This window comes from Ornithodoros turicata, chromosome 2 (assembly GCF_037126465.1).
Source record: "Ornithodoros turicata isolate Travis chromosome 2, ASM3712646v1, whole genome shotgun sequence".
NCBI classification, from domain to species: domain Eukaryota; kingdom Metazoa; phylum Arthropoda; class Arachnida; order Ixodida; family Argasidae; genus Ornithodoros; species Ornithodoros turicata.
The window spans coordinates 65,110,180-65,124,056 of NC_088202.1; the positions used below are offsets into that span (position 1 = coordinate 65,110,180).

Here is a 13,877-nt window from a genome sequence, read left to right on the forward strand (position 1 = left end):
TCTGGCATCCGAGGCTCATCCGCACCGTTGGTGATGGATGTGTTAATGGTTTACAACCTTGTCTACGAAGCAGGGCACAGGCTGGTTTTCCTATGCGTTCCAGCCCATTGCGGTGTCGAAGGGAATGAAGAGGCCGACAGCGCCGCAGAGGCAGCTCTCTCGTCTCGGAGACGAACGCGTATTGCGCTGCTGAGAGGAGATCGTCGTTCCGTACTTCGACGCCTCGTGACACCTCTGGCTTCCCGCCAATGGACCGCAGCGCTCACTTTCCGCATGCCTCGACATACCTCTCGTCAAGATATCCCATTAGTTCATCGAATGCGCCTCGATGTGGCTTTTACAGCGCAGTGGCGTTACCGCTTGAGACATGTTGACTCTCCCCAATGCAGTCACTGCGCTGCTGTAGAAGATCTAGAGCACATTCTTCTCCATCAACACACCGAACCGTACTCTCCGAATCCCTTAACGAGCTGGACTCTCGCCCCCTGTTTCTCACAAAATGGCTTGGTCCCCGGCCACATCCATCCCACCAACGCTCTGCCCTTTAAGCTCTCTTCACCTTTCTGGATACCATGGGACTTCGACCCTTATTGTGAAGAGGCTCATTATTTCATTCCCCGCATTTCTACCCCATTCCATGGGGTAGATATCGCCCCTGGCGATGAAACTCCCCAATCATCATCTCGCAATAAAGTTGTTGCTGTTGTTTTTGTCAATTTTGAACATCTGCTGAGCCTCCACAAGTTTCGATGACGCGACGAGCGAGTGACGTAATCATAAGCCCACAAATTACGAGGGGCGTTCAAGTCAAACCGGGACTTTTCATTTTTCGCAAAAGTAAAATGAACTTACAGGCGAGAAATTAGTTTCAACGTAATCTCCAGCTGCACTAGTGCACTTGTCCCAGCGTTTCATAAGGGCTTGGGTGCCAGCAGCGTAGAAATCCTTACCGACACGTAGCAGCCATGATCGGACCGCATTCTTGACCTCGTCGTCGCAGCTGAAGTGGCGGCCCCCAAGGAACGCCTTCAGTGGCCCGAAGAGATGGGAATCGCTGGCTGCGAAGTCTGGACTGTAAGGGGGATGTGGCAGCAACTCCCTGCCAAGTTCCTGTAATGTGCGTGTCGTGAGATGCGCGGTATGCGGGCGTGCATTGTCCTGTAGGAGGAGGACTCCTTTGGTGATGAGGCCCTGCTTTCCGAAACTGGATGTGTTCATGAATGAGAGTGTTCAACGTTCCCACAGAAAGGTCCGTTTTTTGAGCCAGTTCGAGACATGTTATCCGTCGGTCCTTGATGATCAGGCGCTCCACAAGTTGGATGTTCTCAGGAACTCTGACACTGGGCTCTGAGCCGCCCCGACCGGGATCGTTCTGCACTGATGTACGGCCGTCTCGGAACCGTTTGCACCACTCAAACGCTTTGATGCGGCTAAGTGTATCGTGGCCATACTGAGCCTGAAGTCTTCTGTGAATTTCAGATGACTTTACGCCTTCGTTCACGAGAAACTTCATGACAATTCGCTGTTCGATGTGCGCGCTCACCTCGTTGTCGGCCATCTTGTCTAGGATGTGTCTTCTGTTTTGCACAAACTTTGGACCACTACGTGGTGAACGCGGAGGCCTGTCGCGTGTGAAAATGATGAAAAAGAAGTAGCGGGAGCCATTTGTACACTCAGGAGACAGAAAGTCCCGGTTTGACTTGAACGCCCCTCGTACAATGATGTCATGTTCTGGAGAGGGCACTCGTCTCCTATCAACGGCGCCAGCGTCCGGGGAGGGTCACGTGATAGCGAAGTCATGTGAGGCTGATCGAAAGATGGGAAAATGGCAGACATGTTTTCTCCCTAATTTGTGTCTTCTCGAATGCGCAGCGGTCGGATGATATGTCACACGGAGTTCAAAAAGTGAGCCCTCCGAAAGACGCGAAGGGCAACAATGTTGTCAGATAAGAGCCGGGCGCTCCGTTCGAGCCTAACATGATGTCACAGTTCTCAAAAATAAAAATTAATTTTCTCTAGCTTTCGTGTCACGTAGAGCCAAAAATATTTTGCAGGAATGTAAAGTGAGACAAGAAGATTTCAGTAACATAACTTTGGTAGGATTCTGAAGACACGAGATTTAGTCTGTAGCGGCACTTTGACGTCCCGTACATTTTCTTTACGCACTCCCTGATGGTGCTAGGCGGGAAGCCGTTCCACACCAGCTGGTCAACTTGGTGCTTGAAGGAATCAGTGACATAATGGGGCACTACTCGTGAAGCGAGGAGCGAATGACGGAGCCGGCAAGCTTTTCTTAACGAGATTGGAATGGGCGCTACAGTGTGGAAGCAGGGCCTTTGTATATGGCTATCGGATCTCCCATCACAGTCCCTGTAGGAACTGGAGCCATTTCCTAGGCATTTCAATAGTGGACTGCGTCAATGTCCTCTCAGTCAGGTTAAAGGGAGCTTCCTTGAATAACGTGATGACCTCTTCAGCTTCCAGTGTTCTATCGAGTAGCACTAGGTGGATGTCAACCTTACCTCATGACATCATGACCTTTACTCACACTGTTGGTATTCTGTCACGACTCCAGCCAGCCCTGCCAGGGTAAGAAAAAATATTTCAACAGGAGGTTCAAAAGACGACAAAACCTATTCAACTATGAGCAATTTATCCAGTTTCGTTCCCTCTTCAAAAGATCTTGTAAAAATTATCGGATATTATACTTGAAACAAGTAGAGGGCGACGTGCACAGCAATCCCTGTAAGTTTTTGAACTGGTCTAAACGGGAGAGACGTGATCCTGACGCATCTTACGCACTACTTGTTGATGATGTCATACAAACGAACCCTTCAACTGTTGCTAATATGTTTTCTGACCATTTTGCTTTTGTTTACGACAATATTACTTCACGTACAACTAAAGCTGCTGACGCCACTTGTCCCTCGCGTACTGATCATTTACCGGCGTTCGCTATAACTGAAAATGACGATTCTTCAATCTGTCGACTAAAACATACGACCACACCTGGACTTGATGGTATCCCCGCCGTATCCCTCAAGGCTTACTGTGATATAGTTTTGCGGCTGTCCTTATGTATATATTTAAAGGGACTATCGCATCCGGGAACGTGTGTATGAGACCCATACCATAATGTTCGGTATCATTTCACAATCTAGTTGGCCAAATTTCTCTTTCGAGAACGCCGTACATATTGAGTAAACGAATTTTAAATATTCCCGCCGCCTCTGAAGCTAAGGAAGCCCAGCGATAGTAACATCATGATGACGTAACGCAGCCGCACGAATGGGAGGGGCTGCGCAGACGACAGTCTCCGAGCTCGTCTGCTTCGGGTTTGAGTCGCCATCGTCGCCATTTACCTCGCGAAAAGTCATCGATAAATACGCCGACTTCCGCTTGTGATTGCGAGTTCTGACGCGACCATGTCGCGTGAAACACGGTGTTACGTTCCTGGGTGTACGAACACTTCGGGCTCTAACCCAGAAGTGACATTCCACAAGCCGAGGGACAGTGACACGAAGCGAAAATGGGAGGCAGTAGTCGCCAGCAGACATCCTGACGTACGAGGAGAAATACATGTGTCCCGCGTTTGTTCTTCACACTTTGCGGAGGATGCGTACATGGAAACGGATGTTCTACAAATCCGACTTGGAGTTCCGAAACGAAAGCGGCTGAAGGCTGACGCCGTGCCCACAATATTTCCGGAACCAACTCGGCCGCGGTCTGCTGAGGTGGGTCACAGTTCTCGTATATGTCAAATGGGACCCCGCAAAAGGACATAATCATTGATAGGATCTAGCCCTGAAAAGCGTGCCTGCAACGCAGTTTACACGCTTTTCTCGGCATTGGCGCAGCCGGCGAAGTTCGATCCCTAAAACTAAGCAATGTGGGTTTTGCAAGGGAAACCCATGAGCTGAGATTGCCATTCTCGTAGTGCTTGCTGGAAATGTCGCTTACCGATGGGATGGATTATTATGAGAACATATATAATGAAGGGGCGTATGCACGTTTTCATTTAGCCGCGCGTCATACGAACACGAACGGTACTTTGTCCTTTTGTGGGCTCCCATTCAGCGAGCAAATTTGCGCGTGAGGTTTCATTTTCTCTACTGCATTAATGCATGCTGGAAATACAGGTTGCATGTTCGAAAAACAAGTGACAACTTTATTTTGAGATTATGAATGGGGAGTTTGTCGCCATGGGCGATACTCTACCCCATTGCTTCTGGTAATGTGGGGTATGGAACAATATGAGTCCATTTTCATAAGAGGTATCTGTACAAGGAATGTTTTTTCTAGGCAGATTTGTGAAAACCAATCAATTACATATCTTATGAGATGTTGACTTATGAATTGGAACCACAAGTAAATAGTTTCGTTTACAGGTCCAGTCCACCAGCTTCACTGAAGCCAGTGCAAGTGGTACGTTCCGTAGAAAGCTCTTATTAGGCATTGCTGCACATTCATGCTCCCGCCTATCTGTTCCAGTTTAAGATGTTTTTTGTCGTACTTGTCCTATACCAGCCTGTTACAGTGATAGGTGTGATAACGTGTTTGTATTGTAGACGTGGAAAGGATGGAATCAGCAAGCGATGCGGGTGAATGTTTCAGCCTACAACAATCCATGTCATCAGCGGGTCCGGAAAATGGTACATGCCCAATTCATTTATGCTCACTCTTGATAAAATCCATGGTGGTTAAAATGAATGCATAGGCAATTACTCTTGAGATTCATAGCTCCTCCTTGTAAACACAGGAGAGCAGTAATCACATCATATCCCATATTGTTTTTTCATAGCTGTATTGCATAATTGCCTTTCTGCATTTTTTGTATGTGTCATGTTGGTATTGCTCTATTTCTTCAGTGCTAGTGCTGGATGGACTGCCCCTTGAACCATTTGTGCCCTACCAGATAGTCAGCCAATATGGGTTCCATTACACATTAGTACCGCACAAGCCAGAATCTGTAGCGGAAAGGGTTCAGGACAAGGAAACACAAACAGCTATTCCGACATCCACGCTTGGTAATATTGTAATATCATTTACAGGGAACAGACCTTTTACACACGTAGCCTACTACCAATTTGGTTTGCAGGCACTCAAACTGGGTTCCACATGCAAAGTAGGGAAAGCCAGACAGGCATGAGCCTTCCCCCTTCCAGCTCCCTTCTGTTGACATCATCTGAGCTAGCAACTTGGTGTCCAGAAGACAGCAACATTGAAAGCGTGGAGGTCTCTGCAGGACAGGCTTCCATGCAGCATATAGGTGCACCAGCATTTGAGGAACTGATGCCAACAGATATGCTTTACATGCCTCTTTCGCCCGTCCACTGCTCCACCCCAGCTAGAGAAGAACTTGATACAACCTTGGGATCTACATGGTATGCCGTAGTACAAGTGTATTATATTTACAGAAAATTGTTAATAGCTCTGGTGATCTAGTGATTACAAAAAGGAAAGCTATGACATCCATTTAAGTTAATATGAATTACATTGTGACCATTGTGAGGCAAGTGTGACAGAGTTACAGCATATTTGTCTACCCACAGATTAATATTGCCTCTTGATGTGTTTTACTATCCATGTGGGTGGTGAGCCTAAACAGCTTGTACCCTATCATGAAGTTGCTACTATCTGTGTCGGGGCTGAACCCATGATAATTGGGTCAGTAGGTGGACATGCTACCAATCAATTGATAGGAGCCACCTTGAAATGAATACCACGGATGCTAACAACATATGTTACAACAGCAGTCAAGGTGGTGGATAAAGCTTGAAGATAAAAAAGCTTAGGAAGAACAACAGACATACACATGGATAGCTCATAGCAGCAGTATAACACATAACAGAGACATGACAGAAGTTATAACAACAAAATACATGGGAACAGAAGGGGTAAGGAAGCTGTGGCCAACAAACTAGGCCACCATGACCACGCTGGGGAACAGGTCATTTTAACCTTGGTGAAACAGACCTACAGGGAAGGATGTACAGGGATTTTATGAAAAAGTCATCCTAGAAACAGCACCGCAAAGTGTGCTGCCCTGACGAATAGGCCGTGCATTCCAAGACATAGATGCCTTCCTAGACTGAATAGCAAAGGCTTTCTACTTCACACACAGCATTGTATTACACATATACGTTTCGCAAAGGTGAATAACTTCTTTTCTTTCTCGATGTAGCCAGCCTGATCCGAAGGACGTGACGGTCCACTCATCTGAATTAACAGAGGGATCAGAGACTGAAGAGTAAGCTTTGCACTTGAAAGCCGTGGGAATTCTTACATTGCAACTATTTTTTTCCTAGTGACGAATATGAGAAGGAACATGAGGGACATCATTCTAAATCCCATGTGCATCGAACGTAAGTACAGCATGCTCCAGTATGCTGTGTTTTAAGACATAGAAATATGTGATTGCTTTTCAGGCTAAATCCAGAGGAACGTCTCTTCCTGGTGGCGGAGTCAAGTCTGCGAGAGCTCCTGTCACAGTGTCCTTGTGGCAGCAGCGATGCTGAAACAGACATCTCAACAAGGGGCACATGGCTGAGAGCAGCAACTGCTTGCAGCTGTGGGAAACTGCGTACATGGTCCAGCCAGCCTTGGGTGGAAGACAGGCCACTCGGAAACATTCTGCTCTGTAGTGCGATTCTGTTTTCCGGCGTGAACATAACCAAGGCATTTCGTATGTTTGCCATGATGAAGGTACAAATACTGGCACTTTTCTGGTGTTAATGTAACCAGGGCATTTTGTACATGTTCCATACGATGCAGGTGCCAACACTGACTTTGTCGCAGTACTTCAGAACACAGAAACAGCACCTCTTTCCTGCCGTGAATGATGTGAGTACATTTATAAAGTATGTGCCTATTATCGTTCAAGAACACAAGTAACATATCCTAGCGGTAGCTCGAAAGTCACAGAATGTTTTCACCCAATGTTCCTTTTAGTATGTGATCTTATCTTATCTACAACTGTTGTAGGTCTTCCTGAGCAGACAAGCTGAGCTACTAGACCGGCTCCGCCCAGTGCCCCTGACCCTTGCGGGAGATGGCCGATGTGATTCGCCAGGCCACACAGCCCTCTATGGCACTTACACACTGCTTGAGACAGTTGCCAATAGGATCATCCACTTTGAATTGGTCAAGGTATCTCATACCAAATCTTTCTATAACAGTATCGTAAACATTGCATCATGCAATTCATACTTTTTCGGGTAATACCCGATATTTACCCTCAAGCTTCCAATTTTCAGCCTTAATCCAGTTTCTCCCTAATAAAATGTGGTTCTAATTTATTAGATTTTGTCATTGCGGAACTGGCAGAGCTTACTCACAATGTTGTACTAAAATCCTTAACACTACGAGCTCAGGACTAATTGCTGCTATTCAGAGAGTGGAAGAAGTGTTGACGCTGTACAGGCCTACAAGTGTTGAAGTTCCACAGCCTAATTGAGCACATCAAAACATAGCTCTGTTGTTTCTGTTGTCAAATGACCATACCTCTAGGGGGCAACACTACCCTGTATATGGGTATCACATGTCTAATACGTCGATCTTGGTGTTTTATGTAACAGTCAACAGAAGTCTCAAGCAGCAATGCCATGGAGGTACATGGTCTAAAGAACTGCCTTGCCTACCTTGAAGCACATGACATGGTTGTGGACACCATAGTGACTGACCGCCACACTGCAATAAAGTCTGTGTTAAGGGAATTGTGTCCACACATCAAACACCGTTTTGACGTGTGGCACGTTGCGAAAGGTGAGCACTCTCAACAAGCATGGAAAGTTGCTTTCGGTATTGAAACTCATGTGGTAACTTTGAACAGGGATCAAGAAAAAGCTTGTGTCTCTCAGCCGCTCCACAAAGCACCACGTTGTGAAGTTCTGGATAGAGAGCCTTATCCGACACATATACTGGTGTCCAAAGTACAGTGGGGAAAGTGGTGACCTTTGTCTGGCGAAGTGGGTATCGGCAGTGAACCACATTGTCGATGTCCATGAGCATGACAACCCACTGTACCCAGTTTGTTATCATGGCCCAGTTTCAGAACCACGAGAATGGCTCAAAGAAGGTAAGTACAAATAGATAAACCAATGGGTGCAGTCAGGCGATAAGTCAAGAAATCTCTGAGAAAACTTTAAATGAATATTTGGTAAAGTAATTGCATCTGGGTTTTCTGGAGTAACACAAATGCAAAATGTGTGACATATATGCGTGTGTCTACTCTACATGCATGCCCTGTTATCACTGTTTTGGGAAGTGTCATTTTTAGCTGTAACTGAACAAAATTCAGGAAAACTGCTTAACCCTTTCTTAAATATAGCACTGCATGTAAATGGTTTTGGTGCTTAGAAAATACAGTTCTCACAACTCGGACCTCAGTGGCTGAACGATGGTGATGACAGGCAGGGTGAAGTGACCCGACGAGACTGATTGTGGCATTAAACCAGCACACTCTTGAAAATGGTGTCCTAAGATTAACTGTACAGTATGACTTTAATAAGTCACACTGTGCAGTTAATCTTAGGACACCATTTTCAAGAGTGTGCCTGTTTATGAATGCATTCTTTTAAATTATATACAGTGCTTATTACCACTGCTGACACAATCACGTGAGGTAGGTTTTTTGAGTGGAAGCTGAAGTTAATTTCCGCGTTGTATCAAAATTTAAGCTACACCATTTTTATGCGTGTGTAGGAAAGGAGCCTTATTGGACTGTTCATCCCATTGACACACATGGATTTTTCATTGCTTGCCCTCCTGTAGAGGGCCCAATAAATAGCACTATGGTCCTAAATTTTCTTTGGCAGGCATGTACTAGTACGTAGACATAGCAACAAAAATACTAAAGAGTGGACAAGTTGATTTATCCCTGTCTTACACCCACGAGTTCTGTCGTTTGCTATGTCGTGGTTGCATCTCCAAGCATCGAGCTTATAGGTAATTTTACATAATAAGTGGTCGAGCTGGTGGATGAACTCCAATGTCAGGAAGCCTGACCAGCGAGTGACAAGGGAAAGCAAGCAAAACACAAGTGGCTTGTTGTGTCTGTTTTTTTTTTTTTTTTTTTTTTTCTGTTGTCGGTCGCTCACGCTTTCTCAAGATGGAGTAGTAGTTTTGTTAACTTTGTTGACAGAGATAGAATTAAGCTTATCATTTACAATTACAGATAGTGAGACGTACGCAAAGGTCAAGGACATCTTGACAGCACCCGCACTGCTCAGGGATGTCCCTATGCTTTCTACAAAACAACAGACATATGGCCTGGAGTCATACCACAGTGTCCTGAACCACTTCGTTCCGAAATCCTATTCGTTTTCTGACGAGGGGATGGTGGCCAGGTATTAAACCTTCATAAAATCATGTCACACATACAGAACTTGTACCATCTACATTACAAAACTGGGTTTTAGGACACAGTTGGCAATACTCCATTACAACGAGAATGCTGACCGTGTGCAAGTGGAAAGAGAGGGCTCCAAGCAGTTCCGACTGAAGCCATCCAAGCTGAAAAAGACGTGGGTGGCCGTACCCCTCAAAGAAAATGCTACCTATGGTATATTTTCACCACTGCGTGCATCATGTTCTGTGTCAATACATGGATGTAGTTATTGTGGCTAGTTTGAAGATAGCACTAGTTATAGAGTGTTTTATCCTTTGCAGAATTTTTTTATTGAAAAGCTATGAGAGCAGCATATATAGATCTCATTTTTGCCTGATTACTTTAAAAAATTTAATTAGGTGATTCCAGACAAAAGCAAGCGGAATGAGGGTATCCTTGTTTAGAGCTATTTCAGGTCTAACAAATCCTAAAATACACATGTGCCTTAAAATATCCATCCTTGAATATTGATATGAAAATGAGCTGAAACCACGCTGGCGGGGAATGCAGGAAGCACAGCGCTCACTTCATGCAAGAGCTCAACATAATTTGAAGTAATGGAAATCATGAGAGTAGGTGCTGATCTACTGGCTAAATAAACCACTTCTGTTGCCGTAGATGGCTCTTGAGGAGCACTTTTTCAGTCTCTCATCATCTGCATACCAAAATTCAGCAATAGATATTTCACGGCATGCTTTTAAGGATTTTTAAAAGATAGAATGGCTTTCAATGTGGATTTTCTCCTGTTCTGCTTGCTTTTGCTCAAAGGTCACATATACCCCCTTCCAAATGATGTCCGCCTTGCAGTATAACTCAATTGAAAAAGTGATGTCTGTGCTGCTCCCATAGCTTTTTCATAAAAACACCCAGTATTAAGCATAGTCCTTCAAGTTCACCTAACACATTCATTGTCAACCTATGCTTATCCATCAACAGATTATGCGGCAACACTGATTGCAGAGGTTCTGACTCGCATTCAAGAACACCAAATGCAGTCAGCAGCTGCAGAAACTCGGCCAGCTCGTTCAGCAACATATGGCGAGAAGCCAACTCTTAGGCAAGCTGTGGAACAACACCAAACACGGTACGCAAAATATTGGTTCTACCAAGTTGCACCCACCCTGCTTGCTCCTGATGACTTAACTCTATTCTGGATTTTACATGTAGGTTCCAGAAGGGAAAGTAGGCCATGTCCACACCGGCTGAGGACCACGGACAGCTGGCCATCTTGACATATGACACCACAAACGGCCCTTTTCAGGGCCAACCAATGCTTTACGCAAAGACAAGCGTTGCTTGTAGATCAACCCACCTCATATGACATTGCATATTAATTCTCAAACCCATTTTGATAACTGCATAACTAAAATCATTAAAGGGACTATCGCATCCATGTGTGTACGTTAGTCGTCGCTTAACAGTTAACTTGGCCAAAATTCACTTCCATAAACAGCTGAAGACAAATTTGTCACTCTCAGCCGCTATCAGCCTTGTGTGTGTGACGTTTGCTCCAATACTCTAATATCCGTCATCCGCTCTTGCCCACATGATTGTCAGTGAGCAACGTAGAAAAAAATGTCACTGCAGTGGCACAATCAATTGGGACGGATGCGGCAGCCCCTTTAAGCAGTACCTGTTGTACTAAAAGAAGTCTTATGGATATGCTGAATTGCAAAACTATATTTTATTATAACCAAGTTAACATTTTTTTTTCATTCCAGCACATGGGCAGTTCCGAGAAGACAGCAGCCTGGAATCTACTGAAATTGCGAACAACAGTATCATCACCATCTGTGCATGGATATTAAATACCACTGTAGCATTTTGTTATGCAAAGGAAATATTAAAACGAAAAACACGAAAGAATTTATATTCGTGCTATCCGGGAGGTTGTTCGGTATGTGTGGTGCATGTACTGCTTTCGACACAGCAGCTTGTGGCTCTTGATTTTCATCACATTTGAAAAAAGGTACATGATCTTTTTATGAGCATTAGCTTAATGAGTTAGATGTTTCAAAAAAAGGAAGTAAGGTATGTGGCTTTGAAGCCTTACAGTGCGATAAATGTACAGGAATGTACACTCATGCCAATAATATCAGGTCGACACCCTCTAGCTTATACCTACTCCTTTTATGTTCACTGAAGTATACAGCCTTGTTAATATGAAGGTATAACCATGAAAAGGGAATCAGCCAGCAGATGCATATAATATATGTATGCTGAAAACATACCATTCTTAAGAAAGAAACCCTTGGTATGAAGGCGACGGGTGCTCTCTTCGAATCGCTCGCACAGCGCAGCCTGGAATTTGTCGCCTATTTCTAGGTCCGAGGTAGCCCCAGACCCAACTGGCAAATATAGAGTAGGCTGTGAACCTCAGACACCTATGTAAAGATATAAGGCCAGTCAATTTCAGCGACACTGCAGCAAAAAAGGATGACCAACTCGCATACCTAAGAGGTGACCAAAAGACAACTGCAAGTATCCTAGTATATTCCAACATATCTATAGAACATTGCATTAAAAGGTTGCATTAAAAGATGAAACTCCTACATATCGGTTAAAATACAGCTGTGGTTGCTGTAAGGGACTATTACCGTACCCGCCCTAGGAAACGACATACCTGTTGTCTGTCGGATCCAACAGCCGCAGCCGATAGTCGTAGCGGCAGTACTGGCGTGCATTCACCGCCAGCATTTCTCTCCGCAGACAGAAGTCGTGGAACAGACGGTGCTCGGTGATGCACCGCACGCCAGCACTGTCACACAGAGCTGCAACCTGGCTCACTGAGGTGCAGCACAAGTATTCGTCTGGTTGCTCCGGACTGCAGACGCCGCACAGACACCTGTCGTTTTTGAAGTACCAGTCCAACAATCGGTTGATAGCGCAATTGCAGTGGGTGCGATGCGTACAATGTGATAATCTGACTTACCGAAAGTCATCGTTTTGCGCGACTTCGCGAACAACTGCATCCCTGTTGATCGGAGGATGAAGCGGAAGTGGGTCCGTTGAATACGGATCATCGTCTGACACCACGTCGTCCGAGCTGTCCTCACTGAATTCATCCAGCAGCGACGAGGAAAAACTTTCGCTTTCGACGTCCGACATGATCACAGCTAGGCTCTACGCGGTTTCCCAGGCAGACGACGTCCCGACAGTCGCTCCCTGATTGGTGCGGCTGCGTGACGTTTGCGGAGAGGGAATACCAGAAAACCCTCAACGTCCGTCGTCTGCTACGGCTATGTTTTCCATCAAACTGCACAGAAACTACTCCACTTTTTCGTGTCGGACTTTTTGTGTAATTGTTGGCGACGAACGACGAGTAAAACGGCGCTATAGTTTCGGAATCAACCGGGACGGATGCGATAGTCCCTTTAACTTGTCGCTAAATCTCATGATTTTTCCTCGCCACTCAAATCATCCGTAATTGTCCCGGTTCGTAAATCAGCAAGCAAACTAATTGTACAAAACTACAGGCCTATCAGCATATTATTTGCTTCCTTCAAAGTACTTGAACACATTGTTTACATGAACCTAAGCTCCTTTATCAAAACAAAGTTTGTAGAGAACCATCATGGTTTTCTGACAGGGAGATCAATGCTCTCTAACCTTGTATCTTTCCTTCTCTAGGTTCACTAATTGTGAATACATGTGGTCAAGTTGATGTTGTTTATTTGGATATTTCCAAAGCATTTGACCTAATGGATCATGATATTCTTTTATGTAACTTGCAATCGCATGGAGTCTCCGAATATCTATTCGTTTCCTCGAATCGTACTTACGCGAGCGCACTTGCTCTGTCCTCGTCTCTGGTTCACGCTCTAACGTCTTCGTTCCTTCTTCGGGTGTTCCTCAAGGGTCTAACCTTGGCTCGTTACTCTTCAGCAGTTTCATCAACGACCTTGCGTCTTCTGTTGAACATTCAACTCTGTTACAGTACGCTAACGACATCAAAATAATGCGAAGTATATCACCACCTTCAGATTGTGCTCTCTTGCAGGAAGACATAACTCGTATACTTAATTGGTAGACTAACAACCGCCTCAAGGCCAACGCTTAAGATTGTTTCATTTCCCCGTAAAACAAATGTTACTCTCTTTCGCTACATGTCAAGTGCTGAAATATCTGGGGTTAGTAGTAGTAGTACTTTGGGGAAGATACTCCTGACCAAATATACTGGTGACCATCGGTACCCTCCGATCCAGATAGGGAGATATTTGGAGCAAGATACTTTGCGCCAAGGAGGAGCGCGCGCCAAGACCGCCCCGCGCGTTTCGCAGCCGCGCGCCGCGTACAGAGGGCTTTGCTTCTCACATTCGAGCATGCATGAACGTGCAGAGTACATAACCACCAACCAAAATGTTATTGCCCGCCAACTTATTCCCTCTCCGGCCCAGTTCCACATACAATACATCCTGAGTGAGGAAGTCCACTCCATGGAAGAGTGTTTCATCTCCCCATGCTTCTCCTTAACATAGCGTACTTTCCT

At 45.2% G+C, this 13,877-nt stretch overlaps 2 protein-coding genes across 2 annotated transcripts; one reads left to right on the forward strand and one right to left on the reverse strand.

The window, feature by feature from the left end:
- Positions 1–3,313: 3,313 nt before the first annotated feature.
- LOC135385512 (uncharacterized) lies at positions 3,314–11,248 on the forward strand. Its single transcript, XM_064614862.1, has 16 exons — positions 3,314–3,734; positions 4,389–4,425; positions 4,569–4,652; positions 4,869–5,027; positions 5,099–5,384; positions 6,185–6,250; positions 6,309–6,365; positions 6,429–6,705; positions 6,775–6,843; positions 6,985–7,149; positions 7,578–7,764; positions 7,832–8,077; positions 9,176–9,347; positions 9,420–9,562; positions 10,325–10,472; positions 10,556–11,248. Exons 1-16 carry the CDS (start codon positions 3,426–3,428, stop codon positions 10,572–10,574), a joined length of 2,424 nt encoding a protein of 807 aa, XP_064470932.1. The 5' UTR covers positions 3,314–3,425; the 3' UTR covers positions 10,575–11,248.
- Positions 11,249–11,523: 275 nt separating this feature from the next.
- On the reverse strand, positions 11,524–12,711 carry LOC135383639 (uncharacterized). The gene is made up of 3 exons (XM_064613023.1): positions 12,321–12,711; positions 12,012–12,233; positions 11,524–11,772 (listed from the first exon to the last, which is right to left on the reverse strand). Exons 1-3 carry the CDS (start codon positions 12,494–12,496, stop codon positions 11,625–11,627), a joined length of 546 nt encoding a protein of 181 aa, XP_064469093.1. The 5' UTR covers positions 12,497–12,711; the 3' UTR covers positions 11,524–11,624.
- Between the last annotated feature and the right edge of the window lie 1,166 nt (positions 12,712–13,877).

Excerpts from the sequence above, each read along its gene's own strand:
- LOC135385512 (XM_064614862.1), top strand. The coding sequence starts at position 3,426 with ATGTCGCGTGAAACACGGTGTTACGTTCCTGGGTGTACGAACACTTCG. Across the intron at positions 4,653-4,868 it reads ATCAGCGGGTCCGGAAAATG|TGCTAGTGCTGGATGGACTG; the intron begins GTACATGCCCAA and ends CTATTTCTTCAG. Across the intron at positions 7,765-7,831 it reads CGTGTGGCACGTTGCGAAAG|GGATCAAGAAAAAGCTTGTG; the intron begins GTGAGCACTCTC and ends AACTTTGAACAG.
- LOC135383639 (XM_064613023.1), bottom strand. The coding sequence starts at position 12,496 with ATGTCGGACGTCGAAAGCGAAAGTTTTTCCTCGTCGCTGCTGGATGAA. Across the intron at positions 12,234-12,320 it reads GCGCAAAACGATGACTTTCG|GTGTCTGTGCGGCGTCTGCA; the intron begins GTAAGTCAGATT and ends CAAAAACGACAG. Across the intron at positions 11,773-12,011 it reads TTGGATCCGACAGACAACAG|GTGTCTGAGGTTCACAGCCT; the intron begins GTATGTCGTTTC and ends ATCTTTACATAG.